The sequence below is a fragment of the Conger conger genome, chromosome 2, assembly GCF_963514075.1.
Source record: "Conger conger chromosome 2, fConCon1.1, whole genome shotgun sequence".
Taxonomy (NCBI): Eukaryota; Metazoa; Chordata; class Actinopteri; order Anguilliformes; family Congridae; genus Conger; species Conger conger.
Window position 1 is genome coordinate 78,300,536 of NC_083761.1, and position 22,500 is coordinate 78,323,035.

Genomic DNA, 22,500 nt, shown 5'->3' on the forward strand with positions numbered 1-22,500 from the left:
GGTCTGTGGGTCAGCATCAGTCTGTTCTTACTCAGGTAACTTTGTTTTGACTCCCCCTGGCTCAGGTAATCTCTGCTATGGTTCTGAATCCTTCTTACTCAAGAAAATGGTTCTGATTCCGTGAGTTACAACTCTCTCTGAGGGAGTCGCTCTCTCAGTTTGAATCCCTTCTCAGTAAGCTTGTTCTGATTCAATGGGCTTCATCTCTGACTCAGTGAGTCTCCACTCTGTCTCTGACACCATTTTCACAAAGCAGAACTGTGCCAAAGGAATGTCGTTATCATACTGGTCTACCCATTTGTGTCCATATGTAATGCAGGCCTCATACTGGTATAAATACCACTATTTTTTACCACCCCAGACATACAACTCAATGGCAATATTAGACAGGATAACAAACGTTAGGATTCCACACACATAGACCAGTGCAAGATGGTTTTAGAAGTGTATTTTATTTCTCACATTCTCCTCAAACCATTCTGAAAATAACCGATTTTAGTTTTAAGGACAGATGGATGGACAACAGACAGGAAGGGAGAGAAAGAGAAAGGATGGAGAGAGAAATGGAGGAAGGGAGAGAGATGGAGGGAGGGGGAGAGATGTAGGGGGAAAGTCTGTAAAGTGAGGGGAGGGGGGGGGGGTTTGGTATTGCTGGCTTGCTGGACTGGAAAGTTTACCACACACGCCGACCACTCCACTTTCATTACACCGCTTCTAGCCAAGGGCTGACGTACTGACTGCGTGTGTGTGAGAGAGTGTACACACACACACACACACACACACATATAACTCCTCTCATTTGGGCCATACACGCATACATTCCCCTCTTGGCGCCCACACTGTACCCACAATACCCTGCCCAAAGGAGCCAATCGGAACACAGGAAGTGCACCGCTCCACCGCCAGCAATCGTGACAAGGCCAGAACAGCGAGACCCGCCCCCTTATCCTTCTGCCGCAGGCATGGACCCAACAACCTTCCCCGCCGGCCAGGGAATGCAGTAAACCTCGGCCCCTGAACCTCACACCACTGACACGGGCTTCCTCAGTCACATAAAACAACAGAGCAGTTTTAAAACATACCCCCCCCCCCCAAACCATAACCCTAACCCCGCCCCTCCCCATGCGAAGGAGGAGGCACACTCCCGTTGTGCCGAGCCTGCGGCACAGATCCTGATTCTCACGCACCGCTGCCTCTCTGGCCTGGTTTCGACACGGACGGCGGCCTCCGAACAGGGCGGACACGAGCGACACGCACACAGTGAGCACAACTCTCAGACGAGAAGAAAATAAACTCTGTGATTTGAGGCTGAAGCACTGAGAAACGCATCGAAAGCGGACCTGCGGGAGCAAACGTTTCATCTCTTCTCTCTCTCGCGCGCGCCCGCGCACACTCGCGCACGCACACGACACAACAGACAGTGATGCAATCCTCAGTCTCCTGCCTGCAATCAGCCTGCCTGGAGAATGTCAACAGTCAAGAGAGGGAGAGAGAGAGAGAGAGAGAGAGAGAGAGAGAGGGAGAGAGAGAGAGAGAGAGAGAGAGAGACGGGAAGGGAAGGGAGGGGATAGAGAGAGGTGGGCAGAGAGAGGGAGTAAGAAAGACAGAGGAAAAGATGAAGAGAAGGAGGAAAAAGAAAACAAGACAAAGAGAGAAGGAGAGAAGGGGTCACAGGAGAGAGATGTAGAGAGAGGGGGAGAAAAGGAGCAAAAAACAAAAAAACGTGGGCAAAAAACCTGGATTCACCTCCATTCACACACACACACACACACACACACACACAGGAACTGCACCTCTACGTGTACACACACACACACACACAGGACAGGACAGAAGAAACCTCATTTCATCCCTGCAGTGATCCTTGTGGTGATCTAGGCTCACCGTTGCCCTATCCATATCTTAACACCAACCATTGTGGCCCAAGAGTCAAACCTGATCTCAGATCAGAAGTTCTATGTGAAAATGGGCCCTGATCTCCGTGAGGAGGCTAACTGTCAGCTGTTGCTCATATGAAGAGACCACATTTCCATGAAGCTTCTCAGAGGCACACATTACATTACATTAAATTATTGGCATTTGGCAGACGCTCTTACGTACAGCTGATTAGACTTAGCAGGAGACAATCCTCCCCTGGAGCAATGCAGGGTTAAGGGCATTGCTCAAGGGCCCAACGGCTGTGCAGATGTTATTGAGGCTACACCGGGAATCAAACCACCGACCTTGCGGGTCCCAGTCATTCACCTTAACCACTACGCTACAGGCCGTCCCATGCACACCGCAGTCCACATTCACACGTCGTCTGTGAATATGAGTGCTGATCTAGGGTCAGTGGTACCCTATCCGCATCCCCACCTCTCACATTATGAACTCAAAGGCGACACTGATCCAGGATCAGCACAACATGGCTGACGGTAGACGGAATATGCCAGAATGTTCAGCTGGCTTGTGGGGACTGATCTGACAGGACAGGCGGATGGCTGGAGGGGAAGACGTGGGACAGTCAGATTTGGGAATCGGGCCAGAGATGCCGCCCCCACTCAGCCCGCTGACCAGCTGGGACAGAACTGATGAGTAAACGGGCGCTTGGATGTTTCCAGAAGTTCGCACTTCAGAGGTCCCCACCAACAGCCAAATCACTCATCTGGGTGTGTGTCCATGGAGCGTCACACTGACAGACACACAAACAGAGACACACAGGCACACACATTTACTCACACACATACACACACACCCCATACACACATACACACACACACACACATGCAAACACAGACACACGCACACATTTACACACACACACACACATTCACACACACACGCACACACACATACACACATGCACACAGACACACACATATTTACACACACATGCATGCACACCCACACACAGACACACAGACATGCACACACACCCACGCACAGACACACACATATTTACACACACCCCACACATACACACACACACATATACACACACATACACACATACACACATACACACATATGCAAACACACACACACACACACATACACACATACACACATATGCACACACACACACACACACACACACACACACTTTCCCACAATGCTGTGTTTGTGATTGGCCACAGAGGTTGAGGGCGTTACAGAGCTGATGATGATCAGTACTGCTGAATCACCACGGTAACTCATCATGCAGGATCCACACAAGTGAGTCACAACTTTCCAACCAGATCTCAGTTCCTGCTGCTGAACACCTCTCCACTCCTCCTCAAACACAGCCCCACACAGAACCCCAACACCAACCCCCCCCCGTAACATACCTCTCCACACCTCCTCAAACACAGCCCCACACATTTTCATTTACATTTTACATTTTTGTCATTTAGCAGATGCTTTTAATCCAAAGCGACTTACAAGTGCATAGGTTTTTTTGGGGGGGATAGGGATATCAGAAAGGGGGGCGGGGGAAATCAGGAGGGAGGACTAAGGTACAGTTTGAAAAGGTGTGTTTTTAGTCTGCGTCGAAATAGGGGGAGGGATTCTGCTGTCCTGACAATGGTAGGCAAGTCATTCCACCACTGAGGAACCAGAGCGGAAAACAGGCTGTGAACGTGCAGCTCGACCGCCAGGTGCACGAAGAGAGAGAACCATAAGGCGACCAGAGCTGGCAGACCGGAGTGGTCTAGCTGGAGAGTAGGGAGTGATCAAGGATTGTATGTAAGGTGGGGCAGTCCCCTTAGCAGCCTGAAATGCCAACACTAGGGCCTTGAAACGGATGCGTGCGGCAATAGGAAGCCAGTGGAGGCCAATGAGAAGTGGGGTGACATGAGCCGACCTGGGCTGACTGGTGATCAGGCGGGCTGCAGCATTCTGGACCAGCTGGAGGGGCTTGATGGCTGAGAGACCGGCTAGGAGGGAGTTGCAGTAATCCAGGCGGGAAATGACGAGTGCCTGGACTAGGAGTTGGGTGACTTTCTCAGTCAGGATATGACGGATACGGCGTATATTGTAGAGAAAGAACCTGCAGGTGGAGGATACTTGTGGAGCCAGGGTGAGGCAGTTATCAAGAGTCACCCCAAGATTCTTTGCCGTACGGGAGGAGGAAACTACAAAGTCCTCAACAGTGAGTGAGAGGTCGATTGTCAGAGAGGATTTAGCAGGGATGTAGAGAAGCTCAGTTTTGTCAATGTTAAGCTTCAGCTTCAGTCATCCACACAGAGATATCAGCCATGCAGGCAGAGGTCTGTGTGGTGACCTGGGTATCGGGGGGGGGGGGGGGGGAATAAAGAGTTGGGTGTCATCGGCGTAAGAGTGGTAAGAAAAGCCATGGGAAGAGATAACAGAACCAAGAGTCATGGTGTATAGCGAGAAGAGGAGAGGACCAAGAACTGAGCCCTGCGGGACTCCAGTTTATAGGGGGTGAGGGTCAGAGACTGAGCCCCTCCAAGTCACCTGGTAGGAACGACCAGAGAGGTAGGAGGAAAACCAAGCAAGTGCAGACCCTGTGATACCCATCCCAGACAGCGATGAGAGAAGAATCTCATGGTTGACTGTATCGAAGGCGGCCGACAGGTCAAGGAAGATGAGGACAGAGGAGAGGGATTTGGCTTTACACAGAACCCCAACACCAACCCCAAACCCCCTGACCCTGCTACCATACCTCTCCACACCATCTCAAACACTGCTCCACAAAGAACCCCAACACCAACGCTAAACCCCCTGACCTCACCTTGCTCACCACACCTCTTCACACAATCGCTCTCTCTCTCTCTCTCTCTTTCTGTATGCAGTCTTGACCCCTTTGAGCTTGTAAAAACAGAAAGAGCAGTGTTTCCAAATTCGCTCCCTGAAAATCCCAGCATCCCCCGGGAGGGGAGCGGAGGGCTTAGGGGTTAGCATGACACCTGTACCATTCCGGCTGATGAACGAAAGTGTTAGCCAGATTACACCTGTATCATTCTGGCTACTGTAAGGAAGCCTTATCATTAGCGCCAGATGACACCCGTATCATTCATTACATTACATTACATTACATTAATGGCATTTGGCAGTCGCTCTTATCCAGAGCGACGGACAGTTGATTAGATTAAGCAGGAGACAATCCTCCCCTGGAGCAGTTCAGGGTTAACAGCTGCATGGATCTTATTGTGGCTACACCGGGAATCGAACCGCTGACCTTGTGGGTCCCAGTCATGTACGTTAACCAGTATGCTACAGGTCACCCATTTGGGCTGATGTAAGGAAGCGTTAGCATTAGCGCCAGACGACACCTGTATCAGTCAGGCTGCTGTACAGAAGCGTTAGCATTAGCGCCAGACGACACCTGTATCAGTCAGGCTGCTGAAAGGAAGCGTTAGCATTAGCGCCAGATCACACCTGCATCAGTCAGGCTGCTGTACAGAAGTGTTAGCATTAGTGCCAGATGACACCTGTATCACTCAGGCTGCTGAAAGGAAGCGTTGGCATTAGTGCCAGACGTGGACACAGCTCCACACTGAGGGGTTAAGTCAGGGAGTCGGCGGAGGGGTGGAGGGGTGGAGGGTCCGGGGGACGGGGGGGGAAGGAGGGTGCGGACACAGGGGCCAGAGGGAGGGGGGGGGAGGAGGAGGGAAAAACAACAGGAAGCCAGAAAGACACGAAACAGCAGAGAGTAATTAGCCAGCGGCGTGACGTGGGGGGTGGGGTCTCCTGGCGAGTCACGCAGCCCAGGCTGCCAGGAAGCAGGAGTGGCGCTGCGTCTTTTCTCATTCTTAAGGGGTGCGGTTCCCCCGCTGCCTACCCCACTCGCCCATCCTCCCTCCCTCTCTCATTCCCTCTCTTTTCTCCCTCTCTCCCGCGGCCCCCCCCCACAGCCCGGGAGCCTGAACTCCCCGCTCCCCAACACTGGCAGCTTGACAAGGACAACAAGGCAGCTTCTCTCTCTCTCTCTTTCTCTCTTTCACTCTCTCGTTCCCCCTTTCCCTCTGTTTCTCCCTCTGTTCTGTCACCCACTCAACCCCCCCTCTCTCTCTCTGTCTCAGTGTCTGTGTTCAGCTGAGAGAGGGACTCATCCCTGACACAGAAATGCTTTCATCTTCACAAGAGGGAGAGAGAGCGAGAGAGAGCGAGACAGAGAGAGATAGAGTGAAATGGAGGGAGAGAGAGAAAGAGACGTAAAGGATATTATTTTGCCCAGACAGGGAGCCAGTCCCATATTTCCACAGTTCCTGTAAGACCTCACCCTTCTCTTTGCCACCCCCTCTCTCCCTCCCACTCTCCTCTATCTTTCCCTCCCACTCTCCTCTCTCCCTACTACTCTCCCCCTCTTTCCCTCTCATTCCCTCCATATTTCTCTCTCTCTCTCCCTCCTTATCTCTCTCTCTCTCTCTCCCTCTCTTGCTCACACTCAGAAGGGTTCTGTGAGATGAAGGAGGAGGAGGAGGAGGAGGAGGAGAGAGGTTCACGGGAGGCTGGTGGGGGGGGACATAATTCCGTCTGTGTTTGCTTTGGAAGTTCCCACACGCATGCATGTGTACATACAAACATACACACACACACACACTCTCTCTCACACACCCGCACATTCACATACACACATTCTCTCTCTCTCTCTCACACACACAAACACACTCTCCCTCTCTTGCTCAATCTCTCACACACACACTCACACACACACTTTCACACATATACATACACTCTTTCTCTCACACATACATTCATACACACACACACACACTCTCTGTTTTGGGCTCTCTCAGACAGGTAGCAGGGGTAGGGACAGGGAGGCGGTGTTGGGCTCTCTCAGACAGGTAGCAGGGGTAGGGACAGGGAGGCGGTGTTGGGCTCTCTCAGACAGGTAGCAGGGGTAGGGGCAGGGGGGCGGTGTTGGGCTCTCTCAGACAGGTAGCAGGGGTAGGGGCAGACGGGCAGTGTTGGGCTCTCTCAGACAGGTAGCAGGGGTAGGGGCAGACGAGCAGTGTTGGGCTGTGTCAGACAGGTAGCAGGGGTAGGGGCAGGGGGGCGGTGTTGGGCTCTCTCAGACATGTAGCAGGGGTAGGGGCAGGGGGGCGGTGTTGGGCTGTGTCAGACAGGTAGCAGGGGGCAGACGGGCCGGGTGGGGCCTGGATTTAGGGCGAGGGTTTTGGCTCGTGAACGAGACGCTGAGGGAGGAAGCACTGAAGCCTGAGCCGTCATTAGTGGTCGCAGTTTAACTGCAGAAAAATGCGCCGGCCAACCCGTGCCAAAGTGCCCAGGCCGGCCCCAGCTGCATACATCTGCACAGCGAGAGAAACGCTGCACGGACAGACCCTGCCCGTGTGAGAACAGCGTGCCGAGGTACACCCGAAGCACACTGTTCTAGACTGCAGAATACCTTCAGTACCTTCAGGTTTTAATGTGGGTATATAAACCTTAAAAGAAAAACCCAGTGATTCCTCTCTTTTCTCACGCCCACGCACGCCTGCACAGAATCACACCGCTCGCCAAACGTCAGGTTAGGCAGAAGACACGGCTGGGGGCTTCGTAAGACGCACCTACAAATCAAGTTTTACTACTCCAGAAGTGAAGTCAGCCTGAAATAGCTTTCTTCCATAGCTCCTAAAACTGAGGTTTGCCTTTGATTTTACAGTGCTATTTTTGAACTGCAGTGCAGTACAGTGCAAGCCAATGTACATCAGGTCAGTGGACTGATCAGAAGGCCACTGACTATAATGGGACGCCTGCAAAAGACATGCATCTGTTGGTGTGAATGCGCAGTGACTTCATTTTGCTAATCGCGGCAGCCTCTTCAGATGGGAAAAGGAACGGCTGGTCTATCCCACAGTGATGTTTCCATGACTGCTCCTGCATGATGAAATTCACTGCTTTCAAAGTGAAAGTCAGCAAGGCCTGGCATCAGCGTCATGTGACCTGGGTTTTCCAATATATAACAGCTGTGGCCCCCTGGGAAATGAAGTCTGGAATCCACTTTCTCCCCAGGAATAACACTGGACACCAACACAGGGCAGAAAGACCAGGGATCCATATTGAAGTTTCACTCTATCTTTTCTCAGATCTATTTCAGTGTACAGAAATTAGTTTTTTTAATAACTAAAAGTGCAAGATTATTAGTGATTTCCCAAGGCAGAAGTAGACCTAACACATGGATCAGGAGCAGCTGCTAAATCTGCTATCCATTTCCTCTCGAGTTTGTACTAATAATAACCCCTAATTTTAGCAAAGTTTTTGTTGGGGTGTTTTCACCATGCACACACAATATCAAGAGTCAGATGGCATGATTGAGAAAGAAAACTGTAAGAATTAAAAATACATATATAGTGCAATCCGTATACAAGCTTTCTCATACCTGCACTAAGGAAACAATTGAATACCTGACTAATACCTGACTACCTGACGAATCAGAAATGGCTGAGACTGTCCAAATATTTTTTGGGGCTATAAAAGGATTATAAAAGGATTCCTAAATTCCTAAATGGATCCTCAATATGGATCTATGGATACCCTCAAATGAAAGCTGAAAGTTTGCACTATTATTAATTGTTTCATTTAAAAAGATTTTTTTTTTTCTGCTTGTATAAACTCTGAGTCATTTTAATGGCTGAGTTTGAACTGGAGCAACAGGGCCGGGCTCTAAGTTTCAACCATTTGTGTTGCCCGTCCAGGGGATTCGAACCCAGGACCCCGTGGTCAAGGATTCGTGGCTCTGTGTCTTCTCTTGTTTTGCCCCAGGTTCAGAAGAAATCAAAAGATACATTTAGTTTCCATCAACTCTCGGCCGATGCCTTTAGAACAGGGATCATCACCGGTCCTCCAGGGCCGAGAACCGCCGCTATTCCGCCCTCCCTCCGCCCTCCCTCCACCCGGGAGCCAGGTGGGAAGACAGGACTGAGCTGTTACTTTACCCGGGAGAAAAGAAAAGCAGGGCTGGATTTGGGTTTGAGGAGCAGGCCCCCAGGAATCGTGCAGGCAGTAGCTCTGCAGTGATCGTTCTGCGGATTGCAGCGGCGTTGCGTCATGCCCTGCGACAGGCCCGGGGAGACCCCCCCCCAGAAACACAGAAACACCCGGAGACCAGCACCACCAACCCCTCACCACCCCGCCACAGAAACACAGAAACACAGAAACACCCGGAGACCAGCACCACCAACCCCTCAGCACCCCGCCACAGAAACACAGAAACACAGAAACGCAGAAACACAGAAACACCCGGAGACAAGCCCACCAACCCCTCACCGCCCCGCCACAGAAACACAGAAACACAGAAACACAGAAACACAGAAACACCCAGAGACAAGCACCACCAACCCCTCACCGCCCCGCCACAGAAACACAGAAACACAGAAACACAGAAACACCCGGAGACCAGCACCACCGACCCCTCACCGCCCCGCCACCCGAACCAGACTCTAAACGCGGCACACTGCGCTTGCGGCAAACGGTTACTGTTGAACATTCCATGCAGCTCCCCGCCAATTTTTATTACAAACGGACACGACTCAGGTCAGACAATGCCACGGTACCGCCAACGGTAGCTGATTAGCGGCTTACCGGGGAACTTTTTGTTGAAAAATTCACTATTTAATTTGAAACGGCCGATTGGCCACAACCGTTCGTGCGCGAACGGCAGTGCCGATTCAGGAGAGTGTAGACGTCCACGGTGCTCCTCCAAAAGACTTGGCATCAAACGGCCAACTCCTTTTCACAGAGATTCAATGTGCAGAGAAGCTCATTTTGGGCACCACTCATCCCAGGGCTCAGAGTATACCTGAACACCAGTATTCTCATCGTACCTGTACATGAGGCTGGCAAACTCCAGCGTGTGTGTATCTCTGTGTGTATGCACATATATGTGTGTTTGCATGTGTATGTGCACGTGTGCGCATGTACGGTACAGTATGTATGTGTGTATGTGTACATGTGTATGTATGTATAAGTGTGTATGTGTATATGTGCGTATGTGTACGTCTGTATAAGTGTATGTGTGTATGCATGTATAAGTGCATATGTGTGTACGTGTATGTGCATATGTACATGTGTGCATGTGTATATGTGCATTTGTGTATGTGTGTATGTGTATATGAGTGTGTGTGTATAAGTGAGTATGTGTATGTGTTTGCATTGTGCCTCTGTCTATTCCGCAGAGTGAGCACAGATACACTTCAATGGCCCGGGCTGACACATCTTCATCCTTCACTCGTGATGATAAAAGCGTGTACAGTTGCTGTGAGACAGACCGTAAACAGCAATGACAAAAGGCCCAGAGATCGAGGCCGTGGACCAGCATCCGGAACACGAAATTAACAGGAGGAGGAGCGCGGGGTGTGCAGTCCGTGCTCAGACCGCTTGGCCCCGGATGAACCGAGGTACCGTGTCCCTGTCTGACCCCTGTCTGACCCGCCTCCCCCCGCACCTCTCCACCAATCGTCTTGCAGAAAATGCACTTGCTTCATTCCTGCCACTCCAAGGCCTGAAATGAGCCTCTGCTCATGGAGAATTATTCTAACTGACATTTTTGACTAAAATTAGTCAAGTGTCATAAGTATGTATGTATATTTATATGTATACGTAATTGTATATAGGGCACTAAAGATACGTGCAAAGTTTTACACAAAAATACAATCTAGAAGTAGGGAAGAAATGCCACATTTAAAAGGTTCTATCTGCTTGGAGCCCATTCAACTTTGGTATCTTTGAAACTCAAAATATCAAAACCCCTCACAACGCAGATCGATTATAGATATGACTCCAAGGTCACAAAATCTCTCGTCCTATTGTCCATTCCTTATCGGCTGTTCCCAGCCCCTTGGCTCCGAAAAACAGCCTGTGGGATCCTGCCTATGAGAGCGGTTCCTTCCCCCGACCCCTACCACGCACTCTCACACAATTCAGCACCACGGGAAGTGACTGCTTAATTGGGGGGCAAGAATATCCTAACAACTGTGATAGGAATTACAGTATGACTGTCTTCACCTATAGCTGGTTTTCACCCAACAGTCATACTCAGATGGGAATGCTTTTGGGCTATTTTTATTTACTGTAATTCACAAGGCACTACCCTTGTATAAATGGAATTTACTGCCATATGCTATAATATATACGGACGTTTTTTTTATATATATAAATGGGAAATATATGCACACAGTAATGTGTTTGTTAAAAATATAGGCTATTGCAATTATATGACATTCTGTGGGGGGAAAACGCACCTCTTGGGCCACTCCGTGAGCGAATATTGAGTAACTGGACGAAAGAGTGATCATTGTACAAGTCTACCTCAACACTTGGCCACATCTGTATAGTGGCTTCACCTGTCTTCGCTCTGAATTCGTCTGCACTGGCGCCACCTGCACGACGCTGATCCTTCCTTCTGATAGGGCTTGCGTACGAATACCGTTTTGCAGCAGGCTTTTGTAATAAGGGCGCAATATCTCCAACGCGACTGTCAGGAAAACAAGTCAGGTCTGGGCAAATGCGACTCGTGACTCTGTGCCGGGGCTAAAAATCAGACGGTTGGCGGGGCCAGCACGCCTGTGTCTGAGCGAAACAAACCAAAGCGGTTCGGTGAGACTGAGACCGTCTGGGGGCCGTCGCCTACAAAGTCCACTGCGCGTCGTTTACACACAAGACACCAAAAACTAGGTCAATCCATTCCACCCAGTAGCACTCAATGTTCCGTCCCCCACCGGGTTCAACAAGCGTAAAACAGACACAAACACGTATGCGCACATATGTCAGCGAACGCACGAGAGAGGCACCTACACACGCCAAATAATGTGATGTCTGTCTGGATAACAGCTCGCGCGAGACGGGCGTAAGGTGTGAAAAGTGCCGGGGTTTACCTTTGGGGAAATCCCGTCTTTTATAGATGAGGTCGAAATGAGACGTCTTTCACCTCGTCTCTTGTCTCGGATTGAACTTCAGTTTGGGGGAAAATCCTTTTTGCTGTTTTAAAAGGCAGTCTTAATATCTCTTGACGCCGTGGAAAACGCGTAGACACGGGCAATTCAAGTGCAGAGTTCAGCATTTGACTGCCACACCATCGTCGATATACTCAGACACAAGACGGAAAATGCTAAGAAGCAGAAGACAAACGGGGGAAAATAGAAGAAAAAAAAGAATCCGTTCCACGATTTATTCTGTAGAAAAAATACAGCCAAAATAATTAGTGTTAGTTTCCAGCGAATAAGGTGTATCCTTTGTACGCATTGAGAAACCCGTTATGAAACTTAGTCTTCTACACCCATTAAAAAAGACCCGTAATTTGATGGCGATAGAAGCGATAAGAAAAAAAGCATATAAACAGTATAGGCTAATGGTTGTTAAACGTTCAACGTCGGAGATTTCTTCTAGTCCTCAAGGTGCATCGCTTACTGGCGACGCCGGTCAAGTCGCTTCTCAATGGGTGGTCGTCCTTCGGGAGGTTGGAGGGGGCGCGCTGAGAGATAGAGAGGGAGATGGCGAGGGAGGGGGTCAGCGTCTTTGCTTCGTTTCCTATAGTCTCGGTTCAGTCCCCGCTCTCAGTCCAGAGTCTTGTCACAGCTCTCTCTCTCTCTCTCTCTCTCTCTCTCTCTCTGTCTGTCTCTTACACACACACTCTCTCGCTCTCTCTCTCTCTCTCTCTCTCTCTCTCTCTCTCTCTCTCTCTCTCTCTCCTTTTAGCCGACAGGAGGGGACGTGAGTGAGTGGTGTGGTGGTCTCTCTGCAGCCGTCTAAACGCAGGCAGGAGGACCCGGACCCGAGCCAGCCCGTGTTTCCCTCGCCCCGCGCCCAGCCCCGGGTTTGCCAGCTCAGCGCATGCCTGCAGCTCCGCCCATCCACCATGGGCAGTCCCGGGCGAACTGCCAAAGGCCCGTCTCCTCAGTACTCTCTGACTTAAGACATACACTGCACGCAGGGTATACACCCCCCCCCCCCCCCCCCCCCCCAACTCTCTCACACACACACACACACACACACACACACACACCACACACGCACGCACATACTTTCCTAGACTTTGAAAAATTTTTCTAACAGGATTTTTTTGGTGAGCAACATCTACTGTTTTTAACTGTGCCCGTTTCCCCCCCCCTCTGTCCAAACCACAAACTTAAACAGGAAATTGTTCTGCTTCTTGTTTTGTTTTTTCTCCCTTCTGCGAATGTGGAGCAAAAGCTTAACCCATTCCTACATTTCATACTTTCCGTTTTGCGCGAAATGGACGATTGTAGTGTCGTTCCGAGCTGACTCAGCGACCCCACTGACCGGAGAAAAGGGGCTGCCACAGTAACTGTGCTTCACCACTAGGGGGCGCAGCCATTGACTCCGTAGTGCTTTAATTAGTTCTGTGCAATATACTTTTGTCTCAGTATATTTCTTGGTGGGTCTCTCAGTTGTGTCGTTTAACAGTATCCCCCTTTAAAGATGTGCAATTTCAGAACCATTTTGACCAAGTCAATACAGGTCAAAAACATTTTAAAATGGGTTTTCTTTGGAATAAATGTTCAAGCTGATTATACATTTTCCCAACAGTACAATACATTGAAGTGCTCAATTATGTAGGAATGAAGAAATACATATAGAAAGAAGGAAATGAATTTTTGAACGTTTCGTGAAATCATTTTTTTATGTTGATATTACATTTAATACATATTATATTTATTATGTCCAAAATATATTTTTTCCAGAACAAATTGCATTCACCATTGTACTGTGTTTACAAATGCAGTGTTTCCCTGATCCAAATACATACTGGTTGCGGTAATTTGGGTTGGGCGAGGGCATGTTGCTATAAAATTGTAAATTATCAGTCAAACTGCCCTGTGCAAACACAATTTAAAAAAATAATAATAATAAAACTGTGCCAGAACTGTAATTTAGGATGGGATGTATGTAATCCACCAAGATATGGGCTGCACACTCCTTGCAGACAGTTTAACACTTTTGAGGGTTTCTACCGGGAGTAAATCATAGAACCACCCCCGTGTTATCAAAACCCCCGTGTTCGGCAACATCTGCCGTGCTCAAATGTACAAAAAGACACAAAAGACTTTGCCAATAGTCAAGAGCTCTGTAACACAAAACGAGGTGACTCGGGAGAGAGGCAGATGTTGTAGTACTAAAGGTAACCACTAGATGGCCAGTGAACCCGAAGCGGCTTCGTTTGCCTCTGATGACAGATGTTTCAGCTCCTACCAAGCCTTGAGCGACACGGAGACCTTGAACAGACACCGAGCAAATTGAATGTTGCATATCTAATTACATTAAGGTCTACATTTGCGGGGAAAAAGCATTTTACCATTGGTTTATTATTCTTGAATGTGCACAATCTTAAAAAAAACAATTCAACGCAGCGTCGGAAAGGATCGATCTGTAACTAAATTAAACTAAAACGTAAATCTGTATCCAGACACAATGTCGGGATCTGGATAATGTGTAGAACTAAATGTATGACACTAAAACCCTCTGCTTATGTTACACATGCTATGATATGTGCATATTTAAGACCACATTGAGGACAAGACTGGCACCAGGTATCAAACAGTAACAAGGATTGAATATGCATAATCTCTCCAAGCTCAAAAGACTAAATAGAGTTGCATTCAGGTTTTTTTTATTTAAAAAAGGGGATTAAATGTATACATTTGCTTATTTGTTTTGTTTCAGACTGTTAAATGTTGATATTGTTCATCATCATAATGTTTTAGCAACAGTTGCAGTGGCACAGTCATGCACTTGAATTTAACACTGTCTCACACAATTTTGTCATAAACATGAATTAATTTCCTGAATTGCAACCTAATTTGGATTACACTTTGTGTTTCAGTTTATCTGTGCAATTACATAATGCATGCACTAAACACTCAAGACTTATCTATGTTTACTGGCAATGCTAATGTCTATATATACAAGTCAAGTCTGGAGAGTTCGGTTCACCAACAGCTGAATCCAACTAAGTTCAATCGATACATAACTTATCAAGTCTATCTGGTCTTCCTGGTTCCATTAAAACACTCAAACTTGAGGGTTTCATATTGTGTCTAGTTGCCCTCAGTTTTGGGACTATTATTCCCTGTTTGTCTCTAGTCTATGTGTTTGTTGTTTTGCACATTTGAGCACGGCAGGCTGGTTAGTCTTTTTAAACTAGTGTATTCTGGTTTTCCAAACACGAACCGCAAGCCCGATATCGCCTAATACTTTTGCTGCACAAGAAAACCGCTCAAAAACTGCCAAAACAACGTATCCGGTGTCACCTGACAGGTGCAGTGGCTCGACACCCCTCAATGTACCTTTGAGCCAGTAATCTAACTTCCAGGTCGTAGCCGGTAACGTTAGTTACGTTCTATCCGAAAAAGCAGCAACAGTGACACACTGGTCATCACCCTAAGAAGCTCAAAATGTAGCCTACCGCTACTAAACTCAATCCTAGTGCCGTCATCCACGATTTAATTTATAGTGCATTTACATTTGTGACCTACTAGAAATTCAATACCGAGCTAGTTAGGTAAGCTACATCTGTACTTTTAAATGCAACTTCAGAGGCTTGATTGGTCATTTAAAATATATTAGGCAACTAGTCATATGAAATTTCAGCTAGCTAGCTTTTAAAAATAATAATATCGGTAACTTTATATTTTAGGTAGACCATTTTAAATTACTAGGCAGGCTGCATTCCATTCACTGAGAGTAAAGTCTGTTAATGCGGAGCGTTTCCGGTTTTGCCGACCGCCGCTCCCATTTTGTGGCAGTTTATTTCGCAATTCGTTGCAGTCGGGTCTGACAACGCTGGAGGGACGATAAGCAAACGCGGTCTGCTTCCTCCTACCCAAGCACACCCAAAATGGTGTACGACTTTTGCCTCCCCCAGTTCCGCTGCGTTCAGTTCAGCCCCCAGCGATAGCGCAGACTGGCGCTGTTTACTCCTTGCAGATCAGCTGCTTCAGTTCTGCTCTCTCTGTAGTGGAGAGCAGCGCGCGCGCGCGCGCATTCGCACTGAAACTACGCGATGCAAGCAATTCCCCTACTACCACTGCTGTGTTTAGACCAAAAAATATTTTAAGCCACATTTCCATGTTATTTAGTTACACTGACGTAGTTACCATTAACTAGTATGTCACAGCTGGACCTTAACTGACACTGGTTGTATAAATTACAATTGTGATCAGTAGGATCTGTCAAAATCTTTTGTTTAGATCAGCCTCCGTAAGTCCGTGGTGCCGAATTTACTCCCATGGTGGTATGCTTAAATAGTCCTTTGTTTACATGTAATTCCGTAGTCTGCGGAAGGAGGCTTTATGGTTGCTCTGCTATTCCAACCAGCTGTTTCCCGCCTTGAAAGACATCCGATCAGCTGCAAATACACACATACACGTACACTCAGAGGGTGGAGAAAGCGCTGCACACACACACACCGAGGGAACCCCATCAGCTGGAAGAAGAGTATTATTACAACTCGGAACTGTTCCGTTGCATAGGATATGTATGACCTGCCGTTTTAATGCGAATATCCAGTTTTGGAAAACATAGGAATATTGCAAGGAGGAAAGGGGGGCTGCAAGGTGACGATAAAGTGATAAAAAAGGATTGGATTAGCCAAACTGGAGAGAAAAGCATGGAGTACTTCATGATGCCAGCTCAAAAGGTTCCCTTGCAGCATTTCAGGAAGACGGAGAAAGATGTGATCGGGGGTCTGTGTAGGTGGGTATTTGCTGATTTAATTGTACAATATTTCAGAACAGATTTTGTGCTAAATAGCTAACTCGCTCTTCCTGCCCGTTCCGTTTTGACGGCTAGCCCCGAACGTTACCTGCAAAGCTACGACTGTGTGGCAGCATGCTTGATTTGACTTTGTGTTTTTGTGTGCCAGAGTGATGCCCCAGCAGCGGGACGGATTTTGGCAGGAGCGATCAGCTTAATTCTGCTAATTTGGTTCAGTAATAGGTCAGTGTACGTCTTTGTGGCACGTCGCATTTTTGTTTTTAATGTTAATTTCTGCTTGAATTTGATACATTTTGTTTCTAGCTTAACCACGTGGTTTAATAAGCACCACGCTGCCGCCGCGGGGTGGCTCTGCAAGACTCCAGCATAAAGATTTGGGGTTTATGTCGTATTTTCCCGCACATCTTTCGCGTCCAACCCAAAATATTTTGTTTACGTACGAGGTTGTCTGGGCAATTAAGAGCGCGAGGCGCGGCTTCTCCATCGGAGTCCTATACAGAAATAGTCGCTTCCGAGGGGCTATCGTTCCGCGATGCTAGGTTGCTAACAGGCAGCAATCGTGGGTAGTGCGGCCATGCTTGTGGCGTGCACTGAAATAGCCTATTCGGGGATTTGGGGTCTTGTCGCTTGCAGGGTTAATGTGAGATTTCTCCTTTCCAATACTAACTAAATGTGCGGAAAATGTTGTCGCCCGTACTCTAACGTGCCCAAATTCTGTCGAACGATGTCAGATACGTACACGAAAAGGTCTCTGCACCGCGTTAAGTGCTACGTCTGATATCCGTGCAGCTCTGCCATGCTGCCTCGCGGTCAGGCGAGGAAGCAGATTCGCATTGTTCTCGATAGCAGAGGAGTTGGTGTGGGGGGGCTAGTAAGGTTTTTATTATTATTTTACATTACGTTGGTGCCGTACTCGCCGCTAAACATTGAGTGATTTTTTAAAAAGTAGTACCAAATAAGCGTGCGTTAGGCACGACTTGGTGGATTACTAAATAGGAGTCTTTTTAATAAAAGGGGGTGTGTGTTTGTTCGTGACCAGGCCCGTCTGCTCATGTCCTCGAGAAGGAGGCGGAGTGATAAGTGAGCAAGCGTGTGCGCCATTTGGGGAATGTAGTCTTGGCGTTTGAATAACGTCCGAGATGAATCATGGGACATGTAGGACTATGAGAAGGGCAATTCTGCGAGTAGTCGGCTGTTCGAGTAGGATTCGTTTTTTCTTTTGGAATGTCAATTTGGTTTATACAAAGTGAACAAATATTTGACCTTAAAAAAAGAATAATATATGATGCATAAAATCTCAACACCCCACCATATTAAAGGCCCGCTCAGTAATTTTGGTTGATAATAAAATGCTAATGAGCAAAAATACGAAAATATGGCACTGTGGTGTAGAATTATTCTCCTAATATAAATAACAAGACCCCAGTGAAAATCACTTCAGGAGGAAAACTAGAAACTTTGATTTTTTTTACTTTACATTTTGTTCTGCTGCTGTGAAGTACCTTGTGCTCTGTGCTAGAAATGTAGGAAAAGATGTTATGGCCCTGTTTTAAGACAAGTCAAAATCAGACTAAATCGGCAAATTGCTAGACTTGAGCAAGCTGGTTCCTCCAAAACTCTTAAAGCTTCATGCCAAAAATTAAACCAATATGTATTCAGCCTATAATCAATGTATATCACTGCCTATTTACTCATATAATCAATATGTAATCCAATTAACCTACATCATTAATTACAGATAAGCTTATGGAAACGCAAGAAACCACAGTGTCAACTGTAGAATATGTAATCCAATGAACCTATGTCATTTATTACAGATGAGCTTATGGAAACGCAATAAACCACCATTAATCAAATGTTAAAGTACGATTAAGTATGCCTATATATTTTCAAACTGATTAACTGCTAATTTGTGCTAGAAGTATAGTGACCCATATGTAACCTGAATTACCGAATTACCGAAAAGTACCGAATAACACCATGTTTTGCATGATTCATCTTTTATGATTCCTCTTTGTTAGAAAACAGCTTGCAGGGCAGGATGTCTTGCGTTGTCGGGGTGGGCTATCGTTGTCAAGGACAGTTCGCGTATGAGTCGTGCAGGGCAGGATGTCTTGTGTGGAGGGGGTGGGCTATCTTTGTCAAGGACAGTTTGCAGAACAGCTGTATCCCGGAACAATACGATAAGAACATTTAATTTTAAGAATAGCTTATTATGTAAAATGTCATGTCATTTATTTTTGACAAAAAAACATTTGTTAAGGGCAGTTTGTACCCCTGTACGATCTGATAAGAACAATTATTTTTTAAGAACAGCTGACAAAACAAAACGTCATGTTTAAAGAAAACATTTATTTTTTGAGAATAGCATACAAAGCGAAATTATAATTTGGGCAATTGCCACAATGATGAATCAATGTTGAAAGAAGTGTATAAAATGTGAAACCAACAATCGAGGTTCAATTCTGCAGAATTGATCCGAGTTTGTGCACTTGTGGTAATAAAGTCTGATTTTCCTGAAGAGCTTGCTGCCGTGGTGTCCTTTCCCTTGTGAAGTTGTTTTTTGACAAATTAGAGATTGGACTTAGAATTCTGTCACGACAGAAAGACACGACAGAAAGGTGCTATACAAATAAACCTTTTATTATTATTATTATTATGGTATGGTTTTCGAGAAGACGCATGGAGCCTCACACATCTGGTTCTGGGGTGTTTTCCTCGCTGGGCCAGAGAATATATGGACACATATCCCCACTGCAAGCCAGTCCCACTGCTCACAATGGTGTGGGTGGCTGTGTGGCATAGTGGTTCGAGAACCGGGCTTGTAACCTGTCGGTTGCAGGATCAAATCAACTTCACCTGTCAGGTTACTTAAGCTTTTTAATTTTATTTTTTAAACTTAACCTGAATTTCTCCGGTCTATACCCAGCTGTGTAAATGGATACTGTGGAAGAAATGCTAACATTGTGCCTGTGTGTCTGCTGAATTGGAGTTGTGTAGTGTACACTGCACACTTTCAGGTCACTCCCCGGCATGCATTCACGCAGCGCACTCTCCCATCCTGTATTAAGCAGGTTTAATGATGCAACCATGGCTTTTGGCTAGTGTTGCCCTCACGTGACGCCATGTTGTGTTCCCCCGAGGCAGTGATACCTGGTGAATACCTATTGCATGAAGTGTTTCTGCGCATCCCTGTTTCTCCTATTGGTCTGTTTCATTCACCTGGCTCATACGCACTTTATTTGTGGTCCTACTGAAATAACAATTAAAGCATTCCATAGCAATCTGCCGCACAATTGTCTTGGGTCAGGAGGTGAATGCAGAAGTATCCTGGTGTAATAAATTGTATAGGATAAAATGATTGTGCGCGTAGCTACATACACTTCCAAACCTAAATTCTAAATGTTGGCCTCTCAGTCATGGAAACTTGGCGTGATTTATTTATAAATGCTTCCTTTCACCTAAATATCAGGGAGCGCATAGCTCGCTAATGTCTTTCGGCTAGGGATGCATGAACTTTAACCAGGCTCTCTCTCTCTATTAACCGCGGGTAGTATCATTCATTGTACACGTGGATCGTCTTCCGGATCAGACCAGAACAGGGCATTCTGGGGGTAAATTAGGTCAGTCTGTTCACAGGAGGGGGAATAGGTCACATATGACTCCCAACACTGTGGAGTTGAACACCTGCTGGTTCTGGCTGGCGGTAGGGGCATTCTGTGGGTGGTACCTCGTGATCCAGGCCCCTCTTGGTAAAGCAATCCCATCATTCCCGCTGTTCTGTTTGTGGAATAAAACACGGACCCTTCACGGGGGACTTGCCCTCGGTACACTACTTCAGGATTATACCTCGTCGCACCGAGAGGAAAATGTTAGCATGCCGATATTTTTTCATATTGAAGCCACACTAGCTACAGGTCTCTTAATGGTCAAGCTAAGTAGCCGCTTCATTGTCTGCGAGCTGTTTTTGAGGAGTGGATAACGCCAAGTTTCCAGCTCGCCCGTACGCCCAGGCCTTTATGGAGGGGGCTGTGCAGGTCAATTTTAGAGGGCAGTCCCTGTCGTGTTTTTCTTCTTTATTTTACTGGAATTTTCCGTGATCAAAAAGGATCGCAGCGCTGAGTTTTCAGCCCATCTCATTTTTGGAATTCGTATTGAGGGCAGAGGCGAGGGGTGACGTCACCCGTTGCTTTTGGTGGCTTTAATGGTTTGGGCTGTTTTTCGTATTCGGTATTTGGTTTTGCCCACTGCGGTCAGCGCTGCGCTGATCTGATAGCAGACTGAGATACCGTCTCTCCTCTGAAACCCTGAGCACTAGCGGGAGGAGATCTCCAATTCAGTGCTTTAATCCTGAGACTGAACCGTACAGTTCTGTCAAAGCAGAACTTTGGAACAAGGAACACCAGTAACTGTGTGTGTGTGTGTGTCTGTGTGTGTGTGTGCGTGCGTGTGTGTGTGTGTCTCTCTGTGTGGATCAAGGGCAAGGATGTTTGTGGAAGAATGATTTAGTGTTTCACCTACAATCAACGACTTCTCCGATTGGAGTTTGATGTCGATTTCTTTGGAAAGATAAATTATTATGTACAGAGTCAAAAGATATTCTCAAATAAAAGCCAATTTACAACCCCACTGATCAAATATTTAACAATTTTTTGATTAGACAAAAACGATTTGCTATGAGCAATGATATAGCTACAGTCGATCGCTCTCCAGAGGGATTAAGTGATAATGTATTCATGTACACAAATAACAGTGCGCCTACCCCCACACTCCTAAATATCTCTCCTAGTTGTCTTTGGTGTTTTATTTGAAGGCTCGAGTGGACAGCCTAAGCTGGGTTTTAGTAGCCAAGTCCAGATCTGCGGCAGAGGACCGGGGAAGCCATGAAGGGAGGAGGAGGAGGAGGCCTGAAATGTCCATGCACATGATTAGTGACTGAGTGAGAAAGAGCACGCATGGGCACTAAGCCTGCCAGTCATTTATTCAAGGAAAGAAATGTCCCTGACTACAATGTTTGAATAAGTGTTGGTATTTATATATACACTCAGTGACTACTTTATTAGGTAGATCTGAGACACGGCCGATCTCAGACATAGTCAAGAGGTTCAGCTCTTTTTCAGACCAAATGGGAAAGAAATGTAATGTAAGTGACATTGACCGTGGAATCATTGTTGGTGCCAGGCAGGGTGGTTTGAGTATCTCATAAACTGCTGATCTCCTGGGATTTTCACGCATTACAGTCTCTAGATTTTGCAGAGAATGGTGTGAAAAAGAAAAAACATCCAGTGAGCAGCAGTACTGCTGGAAAAAAAATGTTTTTAATGAGAGTGGACAGAGGAGAATGGCCAGACTGGTCAAAGCTGACACAGTAACGCAAATAATCACCCATTACAACAGCAGCAGAAGACTGATAAGACTAAAAAGAAGTCTAATAAATACCTAATGAAGTGCTCACTGAGTGGATATAATATGGTATTCAGAAGGAGGTGGAGATGCTCTTCTGATTATTCACAGATTTGCCTTGTCGAAAAAGCTCCCATTTGCTACAAGTGTGCTCACTTTCTCTTAATCACTCTAATAAAAATGTTGAAGCAAAGTCAGAGTAAAGAGCAGATAATTCCTCTATCTCCCGGGCAACAGGCTGAGCATTCATATGGAGTGTTTTGTGTTAATTTCCAAGTCTTTTCGAACTCCGTTGCTTTAAAATCACCAGCAGTGATTGTTACGTCAGCGTTGGAATGTCCAGTTAAGAACATTCTCATCGGATAATTGTGACCTCACTCCTTGAAAGGTCAAAGGTAAATTCCGCACTGATGTCTGGACAGGAAGTGTTCCTCT

The 22,500-nt window shown here is 46.9% G+C and overlaps 2 protein-coding genes across 2 annotated transcripts in view; one reads left to right on the plus strand and one right to left on the minus strand.

The window, feature by feature from the left end:
* Positions 1 to 12,697, minus strand: part of LOC133121347 (zinc finger protein GLIS2-like) — a 31,204-nt gene extending 18,507 nt beyond the window's left edge. The window contains exon 1 of the mRNA XM_061230548.1: positions 11,805 to 12,697. The gene's annotated coding sequence lies outside the window, so the exon portion shown is untranslated. The remainder of the gene's footprint in view (positions 1 to 11,804) is intronic.
* Positions 12,698 to 16,199: 3,502 nt separating this feature from the next.
* The window catches only part of LOC133112296 (transcription factor AP-4-like), a 12,718-nt gene continuing 6,417 nt past the window's right edge, over positions 16,200 to 22,500 (plus strand). The window contains exon 1 of the mRNA XM_061222876.1: positions 16,200 to 16,641. Coding sequence (XP_061078860.1) covers positions 16,442 to 16,641 — 200 coding nt within the window. The 5' untranslated portion in view covers positions 16,200 to 16,441. The remainder of the gene's footprint in view (positions 16,642 to 22,500) is intronic.